Source organism: Caretta caretta, chromosome 1 (genome assembly GCF_965140235.1).
Source record: "Caretta caretta isolate rCarCar2 chromosome 1, rCarCar1.hap1, whole genome shotgun sequence".
NCBI lineage: Eukaryota > Metazoa > Chordata > Testudines > Cheloniidae > Caretta > Caretta caretta.
In genome coordinates this window covers 234,420,788-234,447,212 of record NC_134206.1, presented here as the reverse complement: position 1 = coordinate 234,447,212, position 26,425 = coordinate 234,420,788, and the positions used below count along the sequence as shown (strand labels likewise).

At 42.3% G+C, this 26,425-nt stretch overlaps 1 protein-coding gene across 23 annotated transcripts in view; it reads left to right on the top strand.

Annotated features, from left to right (window-relative positions):
• The window catches only part of C2CD5 (C2 calcium dependent domain containing 5), a 131,210-nt gene extending 105,121 nt beyond the window's left edge, over positions 1–26,089 (top strand). For 15 of the 23 annotated variants that reach the window (XM_075121782.1, XM_048826665.2, XM_048826707.2 and 12 more), the window contains 10 exons: positions 3,616–3,677; positions 4,328–4,426; positions 4,864–4,953; positions 6,416–6,503; positions 7,799–7,885; positions 18,624–18,674; positions 19,672–19,773; positions 20,680–20,870; positions 24,156–24,302; positions 24,681–26,089. In XM_075121782.1, the coding sequence (XP_074977883.1) occupies positions 3,616–3,677; positions 4,328–4,426; positions 4,864–4,953; positions 6,416–6,503; positions 7,799–7,885; positions 18,624–18,674; positions 19,672–19,773; positions 20,680–20,870; positions 24,156–24,302; positions 24,681–24,812 (1,049 nt within the window). In that variant the 3' untranslated portion in view covers positions 24,813–26,089. Of the gene's footprint in view, positions 1–3,615; positions 3,678–4,327; positions 4,427–4,863; positions 4,954–6,415; positions 6,504–7,798; positions 7,886–9,625; positions 9,771–18,623; positions 18,675–19,671; positions 19,774–20,679; positions 20,871–23,709; positions 23,815–24,155; positions 24,303–24,680 lie in introns of those variants that run through there. The other 8 variants (XM_048826753.2, XM_075121772.1, XM_048826772.2 and 5 more) reach the window with 4 other exon arrangements.
• The last annotated feature ends 336 nt before the right edge of the window (positions 26,090–26,425 follow it).

Sequence of the window (26,425 nt, the reverse complement as noted above, 5' to 3'; positions counted from 1 at the left end):
GCTCCCAAACAAGATACATACACTTGCAATAACTGCTAAAGCTCATGCAAATCTCGGATTGGACTATTCAGTCACATGAGACATTGCAAACCATCTACATCAGTGGTCACCAACCGGTAGATCGCGATCAACTGGTCGATCTTGGAGCCTCTGCCAGTTGATCGTGATCTCCTGGCCGCTAAAAGCACGTCGGGGCTAAAGCAGAGGCTCCCTGCCTGCCCTGGCTGTATGCCGCCCCTGGAAGCGGCCAGCACGCTCCTGGGGGTGGGGCAGGGATCTCCGCACGCTGCTTTTGCCTGCAGGCACTGCCCCTGCAGCTCCCATTGGCCAGGAATGGGGAACTGTGGCCAATTGGAGCTGCGGGCGCGGTACTTGCAGGCAGGAGCAGCGTGCAGAGCCACGTGCCCCTCCCAGAGGGGCATGTTGGCCGCCTCCGGGAGCGGCGTGGGGCCAGGGCAGGCAGGAAGCCTGCCTTAGCCCCGCTGCGCCACTGCCCAAGGTAAGTGCTGCCTGGTGGAAGCCCGCATCCCAACCCTGAGCCCCCTCTCAGATCCAGCACCCCATACCCCCTCCTGCACCCCAAGCCCCTGCCCCAGCCCTGAGCTCTCTCACAGGGCCAGCACCCCAACACTCTGCCCCAGCCCTGAGCCCCCTCCTGCACCCAAACTCCCTCCCAGAGCTTGTACTCCTCTCCCCTCCTACACCCCTGCCCCAGGCTCAGCCCAAAGCCCCCTCCACGCTCTGAACCCATCGGCCCCAACCCCCTGCCCCAGCCCGGTGAAAGTAAGTGAGGGTGGGAGAGAGTGAGCGGGGGTGAGGGCGGGGAATGGAGTGGGCAGGACTTTGGAGAAGGGGCGGGATAGATCCTGGGTTGCACTTAAATTCAAAAAATGATCTTGTATGTGAAAAGGTTGGAGACTGACTTAAATCATAGTCTGCAATTCCCACTGTCTCTCGCAGACGAAAGGATGCCAACAACAGCAGAATTGATGCTAGAACTTCATATGAGAGATGTTAGTGGTCTATACGTCTATTATTTAGCAACGTTGTTTGTGCAATATATACATTATTAAAACATGTGCTACCTACTACAAAAGGGGTGAGCAAACTTTTTGGCTCTAGGGCCCCATCGGGTACAGAAATTGTATGGAGGGCCGGGTAGGGAAGGCTGGGGAAGGCTATGCCTCCCCAAACAGCGAGGCGTGGTCTGTCCCCCACCCCCATCCAACCCTCCCGACTGCCCCTCAGGACTCCCACATCCTATCCAAACACCCCGGCTCTCTGCCCCTGACCATCCCCCAGGACGCCCATCCCTATCCAACCTCCCCTGCTCCCACCCCCTGACCACCCCCCTATCCAACCCTCCTTGCTCTCCACGCTCCATGTTACCTGTGGGGTGGGGATAAGGGAGGCTCATTCCTTTCCCTGTGTGTTTCCTCTGCTCATTTTGCTGCTCTCCCTGGCAGTCAGGCAGGGCTCGCTCCCTGTTTGGGCTTGGCTGCTGGGGACAGGGGCCAAGCATGCTGGGAGTGGAGGGGGGCCCTGGCTTGTTCTTCCCCTGTCCCCAGCAGCAGGGCCCAGGCCCCTTGACCGCCCCACTGCTTCTTGCCTCCTACCCCCAACTCCCCCTGCTCCCTGACCGCAGCGCCCTGGAGCCCCAGGTCTGGTGGCGCTATAGCCATGCCGCCCAGCCAGAGCTGCAGCCATGCTGCCCAGGTGCTGGGGGAACTGTAACTGCAAAGGAGGGGAGCAGAAGGAGAGGGGCCAGGGGCTAGCCTCCGCCCTGCTCACCGTGCTGCCGAGGAATTGGGCTGGCTCCTTCGCAAGCCTGTCCTGACCCTGCTCCCTGGCAGGAGCTCGGGGCCAGAGGGAAGGGTCCTGCGGGCCGGATGTGGTCCACGGGTCGTAGTTTGCCCCCCTCTGTACTACAACGTTGTGATTGTTTCTTCTTTGGAAAAAATTATTCCTACCTTTTAATTCTCAATTGTAAACAATCTTTTTTTTTGCTTGGGGTTTTTTGGGGTTTTTTTCTGGTTTCAGTGTCTCTTTTCCAAAAAGTTGTATTTTCTTTTTATTCTTTGAAGCAGCACTTATTTGTTTTCCAAAATTCCGATTGGTTTTCTTTTTTCTTCTTATCTCAATCTCGGTTAGTTCAAATTTTTTTTCTTCATGTGTATTAATATAGTTAATACAGAAATGTATATTTAAAATAAAATTCTTTAAGACCAATTTCCTTACTATAGGATCCAGCAACCAACAATACATTGTTCCTCATGGAACTTCAGTGTTTGGGGCTGCAGCTCCATTATAAACTTCATTTTAATAGCAAACAGCTAGTTACAACATACTCACCTTTTAGCTTTCAAGAATATCTTTGTAGAAAAGAATGGCAGTTATTCTTCATAGATGTGAAATGTCATCTTCATGTTGTGACACATAGTAGTCTTTTATCATGCCTTCCAGCTTGCTTATATTCATGGTATCCATAGTATCCACTCATGTATGAACTTTGACATGCAGTTGCAGGACTTGTTCTAAATTTCTTTTAAGTACAGGTGAGTCGCATCATACGCGCATTTAACTTACACAAATTCAACTATAAGCACTTGACAAAAAAAAACAAGATACCTGTAAATAGTGCGGGCCATTCCGCCCACCATTGCACTCAATGAGCGTATGGCCCAGAGTGAGCATGTGATGGGAGACATGAATCTGCTGTTCCCTCAGTCGGTCTCAGTTCCCACATGCCTCTCATAGCGTGAGCATCTTTGCTGCACTGAGTGTGATTCTAGTGTTTAAAGAAAAGGAGTACTTGTGGCACTTTAGAGACTAACCAATTTATTTGAGCATGAGCTTTCGTGAGCTACAGCTCACTTCATCGGATGCATAAAGTGGAAAATACAGTGAGGAGATTTATATACACACAGACCACGAAAAAATGCACATTGTAAGGAGAGTGATCACTTAAGATAAGCTGTTACCAGCAGGAGAGTGGGGTGGGGGGAGAAAAAACCTTTTGAAGTGATAATCAAGGTGGGCCATTTCCAGCACATTTCCAAGAGTTAACAAGAACGTCTGAGGAACAGTGGGGGGGAGGAATAAACAAGGGGAAATAGTTTTACTTAGTATAATGACTCAACCACTCCCAGTCTCTATTCAAGCCTAAATTAATTGTACCCAATTTGCAAATTAATTCCAATTCAGCAGTCTCTCGTTGGAGTCTGTTTTCAAAGTTTATTTTGTTGAAGGATTGTCACTTTGAGATCAGAAATCAAGTGACCACAGAGATTGTCTTGTTTTGTGAGGCATTTTTTGGCAAATGAAAAAAGATTAATATACAAATTACGGTAATGAAGCTTTATACTTTTAAGAATATTTATTTACTAATGCTTCACATTTTTGCTGCTGTGTAGGTTTTTAAACTTTGGTCTATATTATGAAATACGTTATTTTTAGAAAGCTGGTATATTCCTTTAGTACTGCTTCTATGTTTTTAAGTTTATGCATTGCAATATTTGAAAAAAGTACTGTGGAAAGTTAATTTAGCTTTTGGGAAACTCTGCACTACTTCATGCACAGCACATTATATAACTCTGTGAATATTTTCTGTAACAGGCTTCTACAGTTGTAACACAGAAATTATGCCTGGCATAAATAACTGGACTTCTGATATACAGGTAAAGTTGTTTTTAAAAACAAAAAGACCTTTTAAAACCAAACTTGTATACAAATATACTGTTGACATTGCAATAGATTTTTGAGAGTAGTTGTACTCTGAAAAATGAAAAATGACGCCCCCTTACTCAACATATCCATTCCTGTTTGTTTAAACAGATATAACTGAGTTGTGACAAAAATAAGTTTTTATTGCTTTCTATTCCTGTTGCATTGCAGAATCAGTTCAGCCAAGAAAGTGTGAGCTGTATTGTGCATAGTCAACAGAATAGCTTTTAGAAGATCAACTTAGTTGTACCTGTGCAATTCCTTTCAAGGTAAAGGGGTTGCATGGGTGTAACTATGGGTATGATTTGGCCCGCAGAACCTGGTTTGCTGTTGAAGAGTGACCTGGTAAGAACCTGGGCTGGCTTTCAAGCCCCCGATGAGGTTGAATACTTAAGCTTATGTTTAAAAAAAAAAAGTTGTATTTTTGAGAGAGTCACCCTTTGTGTGATCATAGACTTTCACTTCTGTTTCTTCCTCTTTCTCTATTAACCATGACTACTACTGCTGATTAATGTCTTTAATCGATTGCTTTGTTCCCACTATTGCAACATATAGATTTAAAATTGAGGAAGATTAAAACTATACACGTTTGTTTCTGCTTCAGATGTTCACCTCAGTAAGAGTATCCAGATTAAGTAACATTAACCTGACAAATCAAACACTTAACAAGAACTTTAATGATCTCTGTGAGAATCTGCTTAAGGTAAGAGTTCTAGTTTCCAGATGTATGCATTTATTTAATTCGAGGTAACATGGAATTTAGGTTACATTGCAAACAACATTTTTTAGGCTTACCTTTCAAAATTATAGACTTGTTTTAGGTTGCATATGTAATTAGTTCCTGAGCAGCTCTACAAATATTTAAAATGGTGGCTATATGATGCTAATAGCTCCTGAGACACATCAAATCAGAATAAAATCTTTGACGCAGCATGTTATAAAAATAACAATATTAAGCTATTGCACAGAGCAGACAACATACCATAAACCTTTAAACCTCAAATGAAATCACTAATTGAGTCTTAAATAAGAGAAAATAATAGGGTAATTATTTTTACTGCAAAAAAGAAATCCAGAATAAACCAAATATAGAATTAACATTTTTTTAGAATAACACAAATAATGTATTGTATTCAACAGAGTCTGTATTTTAAGCTACGATCTATGATTCCCTGCTGCCTTTGTCATGTAAATTTTACAGTGGCTCTTCCAGAGGATGAAGTAATTCAGGTAACTGATTTTCTTCATTTGTTGTTAATGCCACCATGTTTTCTGATTACATTAGATCTTGCAACATAAACTAGATTAGATTGAGTCACTGGTATGCTGAGGGAGCTTTAAGGAAGAACTGTGTGCCACAAGATGTGTTCATTCAACTGTTCACGCTCTCCCTCTGATTATATGAAACAGCACCACAGCATGTTATTGTGCTGATGGAATGCCATCTTTCCAATGAAATATGAAATGGAAGGTCCTGACTAGTTGCCTTTAAAGGTGCCCCATGGCACATACAATAAAAATATGGCTGCTTAATCCACCATCCTTTACAAATTCTAAATTTGGTAACTTTGTTTTGACTGCCTAATTTTTTCTTGCAGTTTCAAGAGGATGCAGTTTATTTCTTCACTTACTTTTAATACATTGTGTGTTTTGTTGGCGTAAGCTATTAAGTAGCTCCTCTGTTTGCAACAAAAGTGTGGCTTCGTTTCTGTGGCCGGGGAAAAATTCCTTTATATTCCTTGCCTACCTCACAAAGTACCGTGAGGCTCAACTCATATTTATAAGATGCTTTGCAATCCTCTGATGAAAGGCAAAGAATTGATGAAAATACAAAATCCTAATTATGTTTTGGTTTTGTTCACACACGCTTTTTAAAAAAAAAAAAAACTTGGCTCAAATATTGTTAGGTGGCTCTTTTGACAACAGATCCTAGCCAATATCAGCTCTTAGACCATCTCTGCCATGGAAGGTTGTTTTATATAACATCTGCTGTGTTTCTTCATTCTAGCAATGACTGCCATTTTGTTAGCTTCTAATTACTACTGTCAAAGTCAGATTCAAGACTCACTGAATTTGTCAGACAACTCTGTTTATTAGCAAAGCACTTTGCCAATGCACCCAGATATATGTGAGCCTCCTACAAAAAGCTCAAGCCAACCCATTTATACAGACAAGCCAAAGCCAATCCAACATAGGAGACAAAAGGAAGCAGAAACTGACAAATATACATACATATCTTATTTGCATACTAACGTTTACCGATCTCCTAGCTCAGTAGGAGCTCTAAGTTAATTAGTTTGAGGACCCATTGTCTCACACTCCTTAATGTTTCTCTTCATGACAACTATATTTCAACAAATCTTTCAAGCAGCATTTCTTTAATGAATTATAATTTCAATATAATTCATTCTACTTTCACACTACGATTAAGGGTCTCAAACGTTATTTATATAGAACATTGCCATTATTGGGTTATGGTATTTCATAGGTATCTCTTGTCACAAAACAGTACCTTGAATATAGTTAACAAAAATGTAAGTGCTGCTAAAAAACAAACAACTTATTTCTACTCCCAATAACATGCATGATGTAAATTTTCCCCATAGCAGAATGTTAATTTTGGCAAAGCTTTTGGAAGATTGTACAAGAGAGATTTTATAGTAACAATATGTACTGTATCTTTTGATTGCAGGTCACAGTCACAGCAGTTGCAATAACATTTGACAAAAATCAAGCTTTACAAACCAGTAAAGTCCCTGCAGAAAAAACATTGCAAAGGGGTAAGAATTTTGAGGGAGGTGAAATGATCAATTCTTGATAATTGTTTGTATAGGAAAGATGTTTAATGTGTAGTGGATGATATCATTTTAGTTTATCAATTCAACCACACACTTCTTCACTGGAGAACTCTCTCTAGTCAACAGACCGGAAACTATATGAAAGAAATTCTTAACCTTATTCCATGCTCCAGTTTTTTAAACAAACTTTTTAATGGATTCTAAAGAATAAGTGGTCTACACATGCATTTTCCTGCTGCCACTGTGCTTTGGAAAAAAGGACGTATTTATCATAGAATACTTGTGCTTATTCTTATAAATTGCAGAATCTTTTTATAAGATTTTAGGAAATTCATTATTCACAATACTTAGAAAACTAGGCTAACTGACTTTTTGGAACTCAGTGAAGTGTAAGACATTCTGAAGGGAGTGGAGAAGATTTATGCAATTTATGTATGAGCTTGCTAAAAGAGCACCCATGCTAAACTGAGGAAGAATGCATGTTCTAAAGAAATTTAGGTAGACTTTATTTAAACTATTAATGATGGAAGTTGATAATGGGCTACAGAACCCTGAACCTCGAGTTCACTGGTTTAAATCTAGATCAGTTCAACAGTAACTGAAAATAGTTACCTTTTTATGGCTGTTCAATAACCAATGTGAATTAAACTGATAATTTCAGTCTGGTTCCTGGCACTGAAGTGTTGAGTTCAGGTCACAATTGATATCCTCTCTGCAAAAATGGACTGAGCTTGGAGGTTTGAATTCTTTTCTCACCTCTTGAAATGGCCTTTCGAAGCTGAGTTTGCAAGCGTTCAAGTCATTAACTGGCCGGTTGAGGGGGCTTTCTTCTGCCTCTGTGTTATTTATCTTGTTTGGATAGTGAACTTAAGCATCCAGGCCTATCCAGCTTCTTTCACTAGCACTAAATAGATAGAACCACCAGGTATCAATAGGAATTTTTTATTAGATAAAATATAAGAAAAACCGACTGTTGGATACAGTTAACTCAGTTAAGGCAGACCTAAAGCAGTTGGGTTGGTTTTCCTGAAATATTCCTATTTAAGTTAAGCCCTATTGAGTGGAATTCAGATTCCGTCCAAGTAGTTTTGCAGCTGTATTTATTAGCAAACGTCTAATTGCTTATCTGCACTCAAAAGTCCATCACTGTGTATTTATGTTGAATAAATGTGTTCTAGTCAGTCCTTACTAAATTAAAACTTACTTATATTGGCAAGATTTGGCGTTTTTGGTTAAATATCTGTTTAATGTATGTGTGTATTTCTTCTTTGTTGAAGCCTCTACAGATAATGAAGAGCAGCTACAATTTCCACTGGAACTTTGCTCTGATCCTCTTGTTTCTCAACCATTCTCACCAGCTAAAGGTTGGTTAAATGAAAAGAAAAAATAATCCTGTACGGTGTTCCACTCACTCACTCCCTCATTGCTGGTGGTTTGTATTCTTTTGAAAGCAGCTATGTACCATGCTTGACATTCTGTGCTACCTCAGATATAATGAAACGCTTTGCCCTTCAGTCAGATTTCTCAAGCATTAGATAAGAAGGATTGGTAAGCACACTTCTCTCCTCTTCCTTTGTCCTCTCACTTGTTACTTAACAAGAATTTTCCATCTTCTGCTCCATTTATTGTATTTAAATCATCATAAGTGGAATCTTTGTCCCTATGCAGCATTTAGTTTATTGGACTTCTGTAGCCCTGTCCTGTGCTGCCTTGTTTCTTCAAGTAGCGCATGTAAAATGCCTGCCCACAATACCAGACTCAGAAATTCAAATAGTGTTAATAAAATGTATCTCTCAGTCTATTCTGGGCAAAGAATGTTTTATCTTGTGAACTTTGACTGTTGGGCTGAGAAAAATGGATTACGATTTTCCTTGAACAATTTTTTAACGGAAGGGTGTTCGTTACTTAAGAGGGAGTAAGTGAAAGGAAACTAAGGCTATGTCTACACTACAAAATTAGGTCGAATTTATAGACGTCTGTTTTTAGAAATCGTTTTTATATAGTCGATTGTGTGTCCCCCCCACACAAAATGCTCTAAGTGCATTAAGTGCATTAACTCGGAAGAGTGCTTCCACAGTACCGAGGCTAGCGTCGACTTCCGGAGTGTTGCACTGTGGGTAGCTATCCCACAGTTCCCGCAGTCTCCGCTACCCATTGGAATTCTGGGTTGAGATCCCAATGCCTGATGGGGGAAAAAACATTGTCGCGGATGGTTCTGGGTACATGTCATCAGGCCCTCCTTCCCTCCCTCCCTCTGTGAAAGCAACGGCAGACAATCATTTCGCGCCTTTTTTCCTGAGTTACCTGTGCAGATGCCATACCATGGCAAGCATGGAGCCCGCTCAGCTCACTGTCACCGTATGTCTCCTGGGTGCTGGCAGAAGCAGTACTGCATTGCTACACAACAGCAGCAACCCATTGCCTTGTGGCAGCAGACGGTACAATAGGACTGGTAGCCATCATCATCATGGCCGAGGTGCTCCTGGCCGCTTCGGTCAGGAGCGCCTGGGCAGACATGGGTGCAGAGACTAAATTAGGAGTGACTCGACCAGGTCATTCTCTTTAGTCCTGCAGGCAGTTCCACTGTACCATCTTATGGTGAGCAAGCAGGAAATATGGATGGCTAGCAGTCCTATTGTACCATCTTTTGCCGGGCAGGCAGGAGATGAGGATGGCTACCAGTCCTATTGTACCATCTTCTGCCGAGCAGCCAAGAGATGTGGATGGCTTGCAGTCCTTCTGCACCGTCTGCTGCCAGCCAAAGATGTAAAAGATAGATGGAGTGGATCAAAACAAGAAATAGGCCAGATTTGTTTTGTATTCATTTGCTCCCCCCTCCCTCCCTCCGTGAAGTCCTGCCTGAAATACGAGAGGGAGGGATAGCTTAGTGGGTTGAGCATTGGCCTGCTAAACCCAGGGTTTTGAGTTCAATCCTTGATGGGGCCATTCTGTGTGACAATTGTTTTTGTTTCTCCTTGATGTAAAGCCACCCCCTTTGTTGATTTTAATTCCCTGTAAGCCAACCCTGTAAGCCATGTCGTCAGTTGCCCCTCCCTCCGTCAGAGCAACAGCAGACAATCGTTCCGCGCCTTTTTTCTGTGCAGACGCCACACCACGGCAAGTATGGAGTCCACTCAGCTCACTTTGGAAATTAGGAGCACATTAAACACCACACACATTATCCAGCAGTGTATGCAGCACCAGACCTGGCAAAGCGAATCCGGGCGAGTAGGCGACATCAGCGTGGTGACGAGAGTGATGGGGACATGGACACAGACTTCTCTCAAAGCATGGGCCCTGGCAATGCAGGCATCATGGTGCTAATGGGGCAGGTTCATGCCGTGGAATGCCGATTCTGGGCCCGGGAAACAAGCACAGACTAGTGGGACCGCATAGTGTTGCAGGTCTGGGATGATTCCCAGTGGCTGCGAAACTTTCGCATGCGTAAGGGCACTATCATGGAACTTTGTGTCTTGCTTTCCCCTGCTCTGAAGCGCATGAATACCAAGATGAGAGCAGCCCTCACAGCTGAGAAGCGAGTGGCAATAGCCCTGTGGAAGCTTGCAACACCAGACAGCTACCAGTCAGTCGGGAATCAATTTGGAGTGGGCAAACCAACTGTGGGGGCTGCTGTGATGCAAGTAGCCAACGCAATCAAAGTTCTGCTGATATCAAGGGTAGTGACCCTGGGAAATGTGCTGGTCATAGTGGATGGCTTTGCTGCAATGGGATTCCCTAACTGTGGTGGGGCCATAGACGGAACCCATATCCCTGTCTTGGCACCGGAGCACCAAGCCGGCGAGTATGTAAACCGCAAGGGGTACTTTTCAATGGTGCTGCAAGCACTGGTGGATCACAAGGGATGTTTCACCAACATCAACATGGGATGGCCAGGAAAGGTACATGACGCTCTTATCTTCAGGAACTCTGGTCTGTTTCAAAAGCTGCAGGAAGGGACTTCATTCCCAGACCAGAAAATAACCGTTGGGGATGTTGAAATGCCTATAGTTATCCTTGTGGACCCAGCCTACCCCTTAATGCCATGGCTCATGAAGCCGTACACAGGCAGCCTGGACAGTAGTCAGGAACTGTTCAACTACAGACTGAGCAAGTGCAGAATGGTGGTAGAATGTGCATTTGGACGTTTAAAGGCGCGCTGGCGCAGTTTACTGACTCGCTTAGATCTCAGCGAAACCAATATTCCCACTGTTATTACTGCTTGCTGTGCGCTCCACGATATCTGTAAGAGTAAGGGGAAGACGTTTATGGTGGGGTGGGAGGTTGAGGCAAATCGCCTGGCTGCTGGTTACGCGCAGCCAGACACCAGGGCGGTTAGAAGAGCACAGGAGGGTGCGGTGCGCATCAGAGAAGCTTTGAAGACCAGTTTCATGACTGGCCAGGCTACGGTGTGAAAGTTCTGTTTGTTTCTCCTTGATTAAACCCCCCGCCCCTTGGTTCACTCTACTTCCCTGTAAGATAAGCACCCTCTCCTCCTCCCTTCAATCAGCACTTGCAGAGGCAATAAAGTCATTCTTGCTTCACATTCATGCATTCTTTATTAATTCATCACACAAATAGGGGGATAACTGCCAAGGTAGCCTGGGAGGGGTGGTGGAGGAGGGAAGGACAAGGAGACACAACACTTTAAAAGTTTAAAAGTTATTGAATGCCAGCCTTTTGTTGCTTGGGCAGTCCTCTCGGGTGGAGTGGCTGGGTGGCCGGAGGCCCCCCCACCGCATTCTTGGGCGTCTGGGTGAGGAGGCTATGGAACTTGGGGAGGAAGGTGGTTGGTTACACAAGGGCTGTAGCGGCGGGCTGTGCTCCTGCTGCCTTTCCTGCAGCTCAGCCATATGCTGGAGCGCATTAGTTTGATCCTCCAGCACCCTCAGCATTGAATCCTGCCTCCTCTCATCACGCTGCCGCCACCTTTCAGCTTCAGCCCTTTCTTCAGCCCGCCACTTACTCTCCTCAGCCCACCTCTCCTCCCGGTCATTTTGTGCTTTCCTGCAGTCTGACATTGTCTACCTCTGCGCATTCGTCTGTGCTCTGTCAGTGTGGGAGGACAGCATGAGCTCAGAGAATATTTCATCACGAGTGCGGTTTTTTCGCCTTCTAATCTTCACTAGCCTCTGGGAAGGAGAAGATCCTGTGATCATTGAAACACATGCAGCTGGTGGAGAAAAAAAAAAAGGGACAGTGGTATTTAAAAAGACACATTTTATGGAACAATGGGTACACTCTTTCACGGTAAACCTTGCTGTTAACATTACATACACAGCACATGTGCTTTCGTTATAAGGTCGCATATTGCCTCCACCCACCACGTGGCTAGCCCCTCACCCCTCCCTGTGGCTAACAGCGGGGAACATTTCTGTTCAGCCACAGGCAAACAGCCCAGCAGGAACGGGCACCTCTGAATGTCCCCTTAAGAAAAGCACCCTGTTTCAACCAGGTGACCATGAATGATATCACTCTCCTGAGGATAACACAGAGAGATAAAGAACGGATGTTGTTTGAATGCCAGCAAACATACACTGCAATGCTTTGTTCTACAGTGATTCCCGAGTATGTGCTACTGGCCTGGTGTGGTAAAGTGTCCTACCATGGTGGACGGAATAAGGCTGCCCTCCCCAGAAACCTTTTGCAAAGGCTTTGGGAGTACATCTAGGAGAGCCGCAAATGCCAGGGCAAATTAATCCTTAAACATGCTTGCTTTTAAACCATGTATAGTATTTTAAAAGGTACACTCACCAGAGATCCCTTCTCCGCCTGGCGGGTCCGGGTGGCAGCCTTGGGTGGGTTCGGGGGGTACTGGCTCCAGGTCCAGGGTGAGAAACAGTTCCTGGCTGTCAGGAAAACCGGTTTCTCCGCTTGCTTGCTGTGAGCTATCTACAACTTCACCATCGTCATCTTCCTTGTCCCCAAAACCTGCTTCTGTGTTGCCTCCATCTCCATTGAAGGAGTCAAACAACATGGTAGTGGTGGCTGAACCCCCTAAAATGGCATGCAGCTCATCATAGAAGCGGCATGTTTGAGGCTCTGACCCGGAGCGGCCGTTTGCTTCTCTAGTTTTCTGGTAGGCTTGCCTCAGCTCCTTAAGTTTCACGCGGCACTGCTTCGGGTCCCTGTTATGGCCTCTGTCCTTCATGCCCTGGGAGATTTTGACAAATGTTTTGGCATTTTGAAAACTGGAACAGAGTTCTGATAGCATGGATTCCTCTCCCCATACAGCGATCAGATCCGTTCGGTCCATGCTGGAGCTCTTTTGCGATTCTGGGACTCTATCATGGTCACCTCTGCCGATGAGCTCTGGGCCAGCGTGGCAAGCTGCAGGTGACCATGCAAACAGGAAATTGAAATTCAAAAGTTTGCGGGCCTTTTCCTGTCTACCTGGCCAGTGCATTTGAGTTGAGAGTACTTTCCAGAGCGGTCACAATGGAGCACTCTGGGATAGCTCCCGGAGCCAATACCATCTGATTGCGTCCACAGTACCCCAAATTCGACCCAGCAAGGCCGATTTCAGTGCTAATCCCCTTGTCGGGGGTGGAGTAAGGAAATCGATTTTAAGAGCCCTTTAGGTCAAAAAAAGGGCTTCATCATGTGGACGGGTGCAGGGTTAAATCGATTTAACGCTGCTAAATTTCGACCTCAACTCCTAGTGTAGACCAGGGCTTAAGGTTCCCTGACAAATGGCTATTATGTTGCTGTTTAGTGGTGCTTTCCATTGTTAAACAGCTATTGCATTCTACCTCAAAGGTAGTTGCATTTCAACAATGGATGAAGTGTTTCCTGTATAAGTGTATTAAAGGGTCAGATTGTCAGCTCCTGTAAATCAGTTCCATTTACTTTAGTATGTGTAGTAGCTGAGATTCTGGCCCAAATTGTTTTGGAATGAAATAAGTTGAATAAACGAAGGAGATCACTGTTTATTATGAACATTTCATTTTGGATGGTTAGAGAGCTCCCTCTTCTAGCTGTTGTATAATGTCGCATATGCTATAAAAGAAGAAGTTTCACCATTGTTCAGATTTTTCCAGAGGTCAATACAGTCAGTTTGGAACAGTATCCTCTTCTGGTGGGTTTTTGGTTTTTTTTGTTTTGTTCTTTTCTGCTATGATCAGTTTAACTTTTTTATTATAGCCTGTAAAAAGAAAGGTTGGAAAAACTGGGCATGTTTAGTCTAGAGAAGATAAAAGGTAGGAAGGAGACATCAGTCTTCGAGTATGTGAAAGATTGATATAAAGAGGATGTTGATCACTTGTTCTCCATATCCATCAAGGTTAGGAAAAGAAGTAATTGGCTAAGTTTACAGTAAGAGAAATTCAGGTTAGATATAAAGAAAATTTTTCTAACTATAAGGAAAATGTACTCATAGAATATTAGGGTCGGAAGGGACCTCAGGAGGTCATTTAGTTCAACCCCCTGCTCAAAGCAGGACCAATCTCCAACTAAATCGTCCCAGCCAGGGCTTTGTCAAGCGTGACCTTAAAAACCTCAAAGGAAGGAGATTCTACCACCTCTCTAGGTAACCACCTTCCTAGTGAAAAAGTTTTTCCTTATATCCAACCTAAACCTCCCCCACTGCAACTTGAGACCATTACTCCTCATTCTGTCATCTGCTACTACTGAGAACAGTCTAGATTTATTCTCTTTGGAAACCCCTTTCAGGTAGTTGAAAGCAGCTATCAAATCCTCCCTCATTCGTCTCTTCTGCAGACGAAATAATCCCAGTTCCCTCAGCCTCTCCTCATAAGTCATGTGCTCCAGCGCTCATATCATTTTTGTTGCCTTCTGCTGGACTCTTTCCAATTTTTCCACATCCTTCTTGTAGCGTGGGGCCCCAAACTGGACACGCTACTCCAGATGAGGCCTCACCAATGTCGAATAGAGGGGAATGATCACGTCCCTCGATCTGCTGGCAATACCCCTACTTATACAGCCCAAAATGCCATTAGCCTTCTTGGCAACAAGGGCACACTGTTGACTCATATTCAGCTTCTCGTCCACCGTAACCCATAGGTCCTTTTCTGCAGAACTGCTGCCTAGCCACTCGGTCCCTAGTCTGTAGCAGTGCATGGGATTCTTCTGTCCTAAGTGCAGGACTCTACACTTGTCCTTGTTGAACCTCATCAGATTTCTTTTGGCCCAATCCTCTAATTTGTCTAGGTCCCTCTGTATCCCTCCTACCCTCCAGTATATCTACCACTCCACCCAGTTTAGTGTCATCTGCAAACTTGCTGAGGGTGCAATCCATGCCCTCCACCAGATCATTAATGAAGATATTGAACAAAACCAGCCACAGCACCGACCTTTGGGGCACTCCACTTGATACTGGCTGCCAACTAGACATGGAGCCATTGATCACTACCCGTTGAGTCCGATGATCTAGCCAGCTTTCTATCCACCTTATAGTCCATTCATCCAGCCCATACTTCTTTAACTTGCTGGCAAAAATACTGTGGGAGACCATATCAAAAGCTTTGCTAAAGTCAAGGAATAACACGTCCACTGCTTTCCCCTCATCCACAGAGCCAGTTATCTCATCATAGAAGGCAATTAGGCTAGTCAGGTTTGACTTGCTTTGGTGAATCCATGCTAACTGTTCCTGATCACTTTCCTCTCCTCTAAGTGCTTCAAAATTGATTTCTTGAGGGCCTGCTCCATGATTTCTCCAGGCACGCACCCTTGGAGTGTCTCTGTCACTGCCTCAGTTCCCCTTAGCATGCTTTCTGTAAATGCAGTGAGACTTATATGTATATTGAATGGTGCCCTTTCAGAGGTCTAGTTTATCTAATCGAAAGGTGGAACATGTTTCTGCAAATAAGCCTCCACCTCAGCATCTTAGCTGGGGGTAGTGGGGCAGAGGGTGATGGGAGAAAGGGCAGAGTTAGCCTTAGTCAATCAACCCAATTTAAGTCCATCTGTGTCCTCCATCCAGGCTCTTGCAAGTGGGGCCCTTTTGACCCAGGGCCTCTTGTTATCAGCTGAGGACTGGTTCTTCATCTGAGTTCAGGGTACCCGGAGAGTTTAAACCCCAGAAACCCTTCTCTGGAGCAGCATATAATTCCTTTGTGATCTGGAGTTCTTACTGTTACTTGTTGAGGTCCTGCCACTGGGACCAGGTTTTGCTAGGGCTTGGCATTCACAGGTCTTCCTTTTCCTTTCCTGCAAGTAGCACTCTTCCCTGGTTTCCTTTCCTAGTGAGGCTCCATCACCCTGGGAAGCCCTCTGCTTAGAAGCATTTCTCTGAGCTCTAACTTCCTTTCTGAGCCATCATAACTCTTCCTAAGGCTATGTTCTTTAACTAGTTAATTGTCACCCAGCTAGTTAAAGAATTATCTCTTCCCTAGGTGGATCTGTGTTTGCTCATTCTCCTTATTGGAGTCCACAGTTAAGATGGGTGCCTGACCACCCCTGTCCCTTTAAGGGCCAGCCCCCATGATAGATAGATGAGCATTGGAAAAGGTTATCTGGAGAAGTTGAGGAATTCCTGTCATAGACGTTTTTAAGAACAGGCTAGACACATACCTATCAGGGATGGTCTTGATATACTAAACCCTGCCTCAGTGTAGGAGGATGGACTAAATAACCTCTTGAGATCCCTTTCTCCCTTACATTTCTGTGACTCTGTGAACAATCTGGTATACATATACAAATTCTGTGCAAAACAGAGATGCTTCCCTTTATTTTAAGCTCCAGATGGATATTTCAAAGTTACCTTCTGTTGTTTTACTAAGGCACTGGGTATTATTTAGTCTTCCGAGTATTCTGGTGTCCATCAGTCAGTGTCCTAGATCTCTCATGCCTTTGAGAGTCAATGTTTTAACAGTTTAGCCAGTTATACAGGAAGAACGGTTGAAAACCCAGGCATAACCATTTCGACCTCTGTTCTTTTCCACTTCAACCCTCTTTCCCCAACTGTAATCACAATGAAGGGAGAGGTGAAACATTCGTCATTTGTGGCAGCAGGAGACCATTCTCCAAAGATTACATTCAATTTTTTGGTAACTGGCTCTCTTAATTTTCCATTAAATTAAGCATGATGGCATCCCTGATGTGGCACTTCCTTGGTTTCCATTATTTTATTACACAAACTAGCCTTCTTTCAGTATGGATTTCAATGTTAACTCACTATAGTATTTGTGAGTCTTCAGTATCTTTTCACTCTATTAATACTAGAACACTTTATTTGCATACTAGCCACTGACCAGTAGAGGGTAGTCTATTCCTATATAAGCAAATAACCTTTTTCAGTGTTCTTCACATTTTGTCATATTGTACAGTACACTGTTCTGGAATCTTTTAACTAGACAGTTATCTAATCTCTTTTGATTGTTTACATATAGGCACTAGGGTCTCAATGTAATTATATAATTATCTCAAAAGTAAATTATCTACTCTGATGATAATCCCCCATATTTTACTTACTATTCTGTAAAATTATCATTAGCTTTAACATACTGGCACAGAATCTTTTGGTATATTAACCACTAATGAAAAAATAGTTTTTTTATCATCCCTGCAACAGAAGTCTACAAAGACTCCTATTCATATAATAGCCTGCAGACTTTTATATATTATCTCATTTTAAAGCTTTCATAATACACTTTATGGCTTCAGTAGGTTGTTACTACCACCACCACCACCACCACCACAGCATATTAAAGGGGCACACAGTCAACTTGAACATCACATTTCTGTCTGCACACTTTTATCTACTATTGGTAAAGTAAAACCCAAGATTAGTGTAACTGAAAAGTTAATGCAAAGAAAATGTTTGCAAAAAAAAAAAAAACCCCTCAAACTAGGGTCTTTTTTTTTTTTTGTCCCATGAAATTCTGTTTGTTTGTTTTTTTGTGGGTTTTTTGTTTGTTCGTTTGTTTAAAAAACCTTGATGGGCATTTCTTAAATAACAATAACTCATAATTTTGGCATCTCAGTAGCTATAGCTGTTTATCCAGATCATGGGTACCAGCATGGGAAGAAGCATCTTTCACAGAGCTGTTACTTACCTCAGCCTGTATTGTTCACCTGTATGGGTGATGAGTGCACTCTGCCCCAAAGTACCAGCGAGTGTTATTGTCATCATTCTGTGGAAAGTATACTGGGCCAAGTATAGATCTGGTTCAGAGTATTTCCTAGGAGCCAGGGGGAAACCGGAAGGCACATTATGTTTCTGAGCATCAATTTCTGTCTCCTCCTTCAGGGATAGCGCAGTTATGAGCTGCACGTAGCTTGGGGCTTGGAGCAAAGCCACAACTGAGTCCATAGGAAGTGCGGTATGCCATCCTCCCGCACCGCCCGCTCTAATAAAAGCCAACATAAAAAACTCTTGGAAGTCTTGCTCAGTTTCAGGCAGCTGAAGATGAAAAATTCCATAATTATTACGTAAAAACCTTTAAAATAATAGTTTGTGTATTGGAACAACCTTAGCCAGTTCCCGTCAACAATTGTAACAAAGTTTGGAGCACAGTCAAATATAATTTAAATATCTTAATTTGGATTAGAGTGTTGCATTTTTACTGCTCTCTCCTCTGTGTAACAGTTGCTTTATGCATATCCTCTATGCTCTGCATTTCTATGCACCCAATCAACTGGGTTAACCATTAATCTGCTTCATTGCATATATGGTCTGTTATAGTCCTCCACTGTAATCTTTTATCTAAATTATACAGATTAGGTTCACTTAATCTTTCTTCATAAATCACACTGTAATACTTTTATAATTTTGTTTACCCATCTGCAGAATCTCTCGTTTTTGTCTTTTTTTTGTTAGCAAGTTGCTCTAAATGGTACCCAAGTACTTCTGAGTGCCAAGGAGTGTGTATAGTTTCATATCATAGTGTGTGTTTTAAATTTAATGGTGAAGTTGATTGATTGATTGTACTATGCTACAAGAGTACATTCATCAAATCCACATAGATGTAGTACTTACTGAATTCATGTTTGTAATGAGACCCTAAAACCACCAGAGAGAGCTTTTTTTCTGCCAGTTTAATCTCTAAAATCTTTAATAGAAGAAAAAAGATCCTTTGTACAATATATCTGTGCAGTTAATGTTGTTCATATGTTACATGAGTGGAATTCGTTTTGTCTTACTAGAGGTCCTGGAGAATGCAAGTTCCCAGACAGGTATACCAGCTGCACAGAGAGGTGAGTTTACTTAATTTAGCCATAAGCCAGAACAGGGTGGACATTCCTGGGCCACTGGTCCACACTTTGCATTTGTCTTCATTCACCCAGGAAGTGTTTACCGGTTGCCTAGGAATGCATGCTCTGCTATGGCTTATTGATATCGGAATGTGTTTTTTAAAAAAATCACAAGAGATAGTTGAGATTATTTGCACTAATTAAGAGAGTCTTTCCTGCATATAACTATATCTGCCAGAGAAGTAGTTCCTCAGAGAAAAGTTTTGTTATTTAATTCGTTTTGGCTTACTTTAATGTTAATTTGTATTCCTTTGTTTTTACAGAGTAATGTGCAAAAGATCGGTTATTAAAAGGTCCTTGGATGCTTGCCAAACTGTTCTCAAGACCAGTTTCAGGGGTACTAACCTAAAAACAAGACAGTGTCATAGCAGAAAAACAACCCTTCGGTTTTAATTGTAAAAATGCCTTTTTGGGAGAAAAGTAATGCTTCAAAAGGAAAATACTTGCACATTAAAAATTGAGAGGTTGTTCCAACTCATGACTTTTACCCTAACCCAAACCATGTTTTCAGGCTGAAGGCAGCAGAAGTGATTGATAGTTACATCCAGGAACTTTAAATTCATGGTCAACAGCTCCTTGTGAAAAAAAGAATAGGAATACAAATTGAGATTAAATAGAGCTAAAATAACATTAAGAAACTAAAACTAGTTACTTAAGGTGAAGAAGCTAGCAAAAGGTGTGATGATTTTATTTACACGTTTCCAGTGATGAAGTCACAGTCGGTTTACAGCTTTGACATCATCAGTAATCAGTACATTGCTTTGGACAATATAGGATAGGGCTGTACATTTAACTTTTCCTTTAAACAGACGTGAAAGGGATATTCATTCTTCCTCAGATACAGAAAATTGCTTCATCAAAAGGAGCACTGAGGTGGGCAAGAGACGTCATCCATATTTTTTCTTTGTTTTTTCTTTTGTTTTTCTGTCTGTGTTTTCAGCAACGTCAGTTGATTACAGTTCCTTTGCAGACAGATGCAACAGCTGGATAGAGCTCATTAAACTGAAAGCTCAGACCATAAGGCGTGGATCAATTAAGACAAGTAGGCGGATGTTTCTACCACTTTATGATAATCTGAGACATATCTCTGATTTCCCAGTGGTGGAGGGTGGAGTTTCCTACCCAGTAGTGGCATTGCAATTCAAAAGCAGAACAAATATCCAAGCGCAAAAACTACAGATGCTTTCTAGTGTCTGTTTCAAAATAAATTAATTTAGGAATTATGAGTTAGTAGTTTAAATGCAGAATGCAATCTTTTTATTCAAGTTGTTGATTACTAAAAAACAGTTACCAATAAAGTATATAGCTATAAATAGGCATGTTAATTGTATATCATATATGCATACACTTTGTGGGTGTAGGTGTATGTATAAACTTGGAAAAAATTTTGTGAGAAACAGGTAGCAATCACGTAGGTGACAGTCAAACCAATTATCACTAAATTAGCAATTTGTGAGTTATTCTTCAGTAGTTCTTTGGTCGAAGATCTGTCTGTTTTACTTAAATTAGTCAAGATTAAGGTTATCTGAAAGTTGACAATGAAGAATATGTTAATGGAAAATGCTGCACTGGGGAAACATGATAACTTTCACACTCTTCCTATAATAATTTGTTCCTCCAGCAGATATTTATTTCAAAATGTTGGCACCTTTTTTCCTTTACCTTCACTGATAACTGATTGTTGTATGTGCAGCTGCTGGCCTCAATATTTTCTTTTGCAGGAATGCCACTCTTCCAAATAAATTCCATTGCAGCTTTTTGTCTTTTTGCATGCATTGCATGATGATTTCCTTTCTTTCATGACATGGCTGAACATCACAGGCAGCTGAATATAATCACCAAGCTATTTGGAAACCATAAAGAAGAGTTGTTTTGTTTTAAGAACAAATCACTGATCATACTCAATAGTTACTTTCTTTTCTTTTCTTTTCTTTTCCACCTTTTTTAGCTGCTTCTCTTGACAAAGCAAGTCCACTGGCTGAGGGACACTTGCGTCACCGTTCTGTTCCATCATGCACCAATTCTACTGTCTCGGTTGTTAAGATGACACCTCTTTCTTTTATCCCTGGGGCAAAAATAACCAAGTATCTTGGGATAATCAACATGTTTTTTATTCGAGAAACCACTTCTTTACGTGAGGTGAGCTGCATATTAGGACTTTGCACTTTTTTGTGAATTGATAATAACAAAGCTAAATGAGTTTACTGTCTGAATTAACTGTATGGCACAGGAAGAGAACTGACTTTTCACAACTTAGGCACTGTGTGCTAAGCGAGTGGGAGTCACATAAAGGTGATCCACTTATTTGTTGTTCCTCTCACGTTATAAAAAGGGCTGCTTCATTTGCTTATTCTTCAAATTGGTAGGAAGAAGTGTTACTCACCCATGTAGCCAGTAAAATAGCATTACATGGTCAGTGGGTCCATTATCATTGGTGGCCATTTTAGTGTAGGCCAATCACTGCACAGCATCCAGACAAAGTAAAACCAGCAAATGGAAAAATGTCTTTTCATTTCAATGGCTATTGGAGCTCCTTTGGACCCTAAAACCGAGATTTGCTCAAATGCTAAAAACTGATCTTTAGTTAAAGGAAAAGATCAATGGTAGGCTTTCAAAGCATGTATGGCTTTTGGGGTTCCTTATTCAGTCTTTTATGCAAGGATTCACAAATTACATATGGCCATTTGAACAAGCAGCATTCCAAGCCTTCCCAGCCACATACATCTGAGCTGGTTCAGGAATACCGTAAACGTTTGAAAAGCCTGCCGCTGTGTATAACCAGTGGAAGCAGCTTACTGTTAGTGCTATCCTGTAGAACAGAGGTGAGGAAACTACAGCCTGTGGGCCACATCTGGCCCCCGGGACCCTCCTGCCAGGCCCCTGCCCCGCTGTTCCCCCTCCCCTGCAGCCTCAGCTCACTGCACAGCCGGTGCAATGCTCTGGGTGGCGGGGCTGCAAGCTCCTGGGGCAGCGCAGCTGCAGAGCCCGGCCTGACCCAGTGCTCTGTGCTGCGTGGCTGGCTCCAGCTGGGCGGCACGGCTGCAGCGCTGCCAGTCACCGGTGCTCCAGGCAGTGCAGTAAGGGGGGGTGGGGGTGGATAGAGGGGAGGGTGGTGGTCGGGGGGCGGGGGTGTGGATAGGGGGCAGGGCGGTCAGAGGGCAGGGAACGGGGGGTTGAATGGGAGCAGGGGTCCCAGGGGGACAGTGAGGAAGGAGGGGGGGTTGGATGGGGTGGCGGGGGACAGTCAGGGGCAGGGGTTCTGGGGGCAGTCAGGGTACAGGGAGAAGTGGTGGTTGGATGGGGCAGGGATCCCGGCCGGGGGGGGCATCAGGGAACAGGGGGGGTTGGATGGGGCAGGAGTGCCAGGGGGGCCGGCGGGGACTGGGCCATGCCTGGCTATTTGGGGAGGCACAGCCTCCTCTAACCAGCTCTCCATACAATTTCTGAAACCCGATGCGGCCCTCAGGCTCAAAAGTTTGCTCGCCCCTACTGTAGAAGCTTTGGACAGCCAAACTTCACATTTGAATCTTGCAAATTATGGCCTTGTAATTTACATATCTTTAAAATTTAATTGAAAACTACATGTCATTTTTCAAAGTGATGTATGATGTAACTTAATCTGTCACCCTAGGGTCTTAATTTCTCTGTGCCTCAGTTTCCCCACCTGTATTCTTTAGGACAAGGATCCTTTTTTTACTCTGTTTGCACAGTGCCTAATACAACATTGTCCTCGGATGGAATGTAATACAGTTAGATAATCATAATATCTAAAAATGGTTGCAAATTATATCCACTCTTGGAAATTATTCTGAGCATATGAATAGTATTTTCTGTTTATTATTTATTATGATGGTTTGGCAGTTCCTTTATGAAATATTGAGTAGTCCAAGGCCCTTTAACCTTTTCAGAGGTGTTTGCAAAATTTTCAAAAAGTGAAGAGTGCCATACATCTGGCTTATCCTGTGTGTTTTAGATACTGCAGTCTACATGCAGATAAAATCTTTTCCTTTCTCTTTGTATCATTAGATTATTATGCCTACTTACTGGGATCATTATTCTATTGATCTTTTTGCACTGATGCAGTAATCTGTGTAGATTTAGATTTTGACAGGATATGTCTTATGCAGATGATAAACTGGTGTCCATATATTGGGTTTCTCACTGCAGTTGACTTTCTTTAGGCTGTATGCATGGAAATATTGTGGAACAATAAAAATAATTTTGGCCTTTTATCAATTAATCATATATATTTCCTGTTTTCTGGCTCCTAGCCTCTTTACTCGTCTATAGTAACTTGGGACGGTCAAAACTTGTCATTCAGGTTTCTAAGATTAGCTGTGCCCCTTTTGCTGCCTGCCAGCGGTGCAGACACAGGGGAAGTCAGTGTTCCTGCCTTTCATCTTCCATTCCTAGATTTTGCAGCTATTTTGGCTCAAGCACTACGGACTTCAGTTTCTTTCCTCAGTCCTTTCTGACTTCCTTCAAAGTGGCTGTTAGTGGAGACTCTCTTCTCCCTTCAGGAACCATATGTGGAGCAGTACACTTCAGTGTCCTCTCCACTCCTCCTCCCAGTTTAGTTGGCATGGCACAGCAGATAAACAAGCAAAAAAAAAAAAAAAACACCTTTAAGTTTTTCAAAATATGCTCTGCATATGAGAAATCCTGTTGGGGTCAACAGAAGGAAAGCTCTGTCACAACTGTTCTGGCTCAGGGACCTCATTCAGCCAGGGTGTAGAACAGAGAGCACAGCTTCTATGTCTGGTTTTCCTTCTGCCACATGCAGGAGAGACTGTGGAAAAAGCAGGCTGTCATCAGCAGGCGTTGCACCACTGTGACAAAAACTGGGCTGTAACTGGAGTTCTTTAAGATGATTACACAGATCCACATGACTCCTCTTAGTTCCTGTTTCTTCAGGAATTGGAGTTAGTGGAAAGAATTGAGAGGCTGGCCTTGCCTGCAGCTCCACGTATTGTTTCAGATCTGAAAAATCCAGTCCCCTGAAGAGTGTGCCCACAATTCCAAACAACCAGTTTTCTAGGGGGTCCCAACAAAACTGTGGACTCTGCAGGAGTGTCTTAAGTATGTGGGTATATTCAAGTGATGATTTTGAAGAATTGCAGTTACAGGTAAATAACCTCTTTATTCTTTTCTTGTTTACTCATGTAGCAGGATTTTTTCATTTGTTTTTCAGCAGATGCTCATTCACCCATAAGCAGGTGATGCATAACTCTCAGAACAAGTTCAGTCTTTATATTTTACAGGGAAGTACAATTTTACAGGACAAGATGTTGCTCCTCTAAAATATATACCAATCAGCATTCATTGGAAGGGAATAATTTGAAAGGAGAGAAACATAAGTAAGATATCCAGTGCTGTTTTGTGACAGTAACATAAAATCCACTTGTGTCTGTTTTTTCTTTTTAGGAGGGTGGTGTCAGTGGCTTTCTCCATGCTTTCATTGCTGAAGTGTTTGCAATGGTGAGGGCTCACGTTGCGGCTTTAGGGGGAAATGCAGTTGTCTCGTACATAATGAAACAGTGTGTTTTCATGGAGAACCCAAACAAAAATCAGGTAAATTGTGATTGAAATGACAATTTCTCTGACCATTAAAGAACCCGCTGATGTAACCAATCTTATAGCAAAATACCGATGTAGGATGAGGTTATTCTAATCAGTCCACATAACTACAAAGAGGAGTAAGTCTGTCTCTCTCTCTGTCTTTTTTTCTTTATATAGTTATGTGGACTTGGAAGAGATCTAGTGGGCATAATTTGACCCAATAGGAAGTTTTTGATTTGTTTTTTTTTTTTTAATTTTTATTTTAGAATTAGAGTTAACGTATCAGAATGATATGGCAAGAACCTAGGTGAATGAATTTCATTGATTTTCATTGAAAATATACTCCATAAAGGATATATTTAACTATTTAAAAATTCTCTCTCCTTGCAGGCACAGTGTCTAATAAATGTCAGTGGGGATGCAGTGATAGTTGTACGTGAATCTGAATTAGAAATGATACCAGTGCAACCATCTGCTGCAGTCTCTCAACCTGCCAGTGCTGGAGGAGATGTCACGACATGAAGCCAGAAGACATGGAATGGCTCTCCCCAAAGTAGAAAGATCTCTGCACAGTGTGGGAATGTATAGCTTTGCCTCTTCAAAAATCAATAATTCTCCAAAATATTACAATCAGCTAAATCCGAGACAATCGCTAACCTTCGTCCATCAACTTTACATAATAGCCAGCGCAGCATTTTATTGGCAAGTACCCTGTAATTCCATTTTTTTAATTACTAGCCCCTGTGAAATCTAGACAGAAGATGAGGCATTGATCTAAAGGAATTCCATAGAGCTCCTGAAATAAAACAGGAACTTACCTATGTTTTTTCTTTATGTAGTTGTTTGAGAGGGCCAGAACAAATAACTCAAACAGTATCTGAGACTGATAATGCTTGTTCATGTTAATTTACTCTTAGTTAATTTGAGAAACAAACTGGAAGATAATCAAGAAACTGGAATCAGCTGCCTTTGAATGAGCAAGAGATCATGAATTGGTTTAAAAAAATGTTACCAAATAAGCAATCGATCTGAAATTAAGTCTGTGAAGAGCTTTAGCTCATGGAACTTTGAGAGGAAAAAAGCACCAGAAATGACTGTCTGAATTTAACAGCGTGCGAAAATGTTTTTCAGCTGTTTGTGAACAAGTGCATATTTTTATTGTACAACATATTTTTTTATTTTAAATGTTCGATATTGTTGCTGCATTGTGAGCATAACTATAGTAAAACAAAATAAATTATTATATCTGGTTCAGGTATTATAAGCTCATTTCCATATTAACATTTGTACAATCCTTTTTTTTTTTTTGGAAAGAGTCTGCAAAATATTGTCTTAAACTACTGAAGTCCAGTTTTTTAGGGCATGATCTTGCAATATTGATACAGACAAAATCTGAGAGACAGTCACCTGCATATATGGAGGCAGAATCAGGCCCTCTGTATTTTGCTATCTGGAAATGTCTGGCTAACTTGGATAAAAGAACAATTAAAGGACATTAACTTCTGCAAGTCAGGTTTCCTTTCAAATTCTATAATTGGGAGATGATGGGTACTGCAGGAAAAGGAAACAATCCATTTCCAGCAAATCTTTTGAAGACTTTGGTAGAATAATATAAAGACTGACTCTTTAGATTTGAAGACAATTTCGTGGGAATGTGTGTTGACAACATCTAAAATGGAACTTGAATAAATGTGTAAACTTGAATGTAAATATTCTATGTAGTCAGACCCAAATATCCCATTGTATATGAGCATGAAAATCATATTCCTCTTTGTACAATAAATTTCTGTATTAAACCACTGGATTTTTTTTGTTCGTTGTAGGTCAGCATATAATAGCTACATGCTGAAGCTTTTGGAATGGCATGGCAAGCTCATCTTCAAATATAAAGAAGGGTAGAGATTAGTAATCTCTTTAACAAGGTTTTGAATTGGGTGCCCTTAAGGGGATTTGGTTCATCAAGCTTAATTACATTTTGTTAAATTCTGTGGCAGTGATCAATAAAGCTTCTCTTATTTAGGGTATGTCTACACTTGCAGAGTTTTTGTGCTGTAAGTTTCATCAGGGATAGGGAACCCGTGAAGATAAAGCACTGGTTTGTGTACTCACTTAATTCCTCAGGCGTCAGAGTGTGT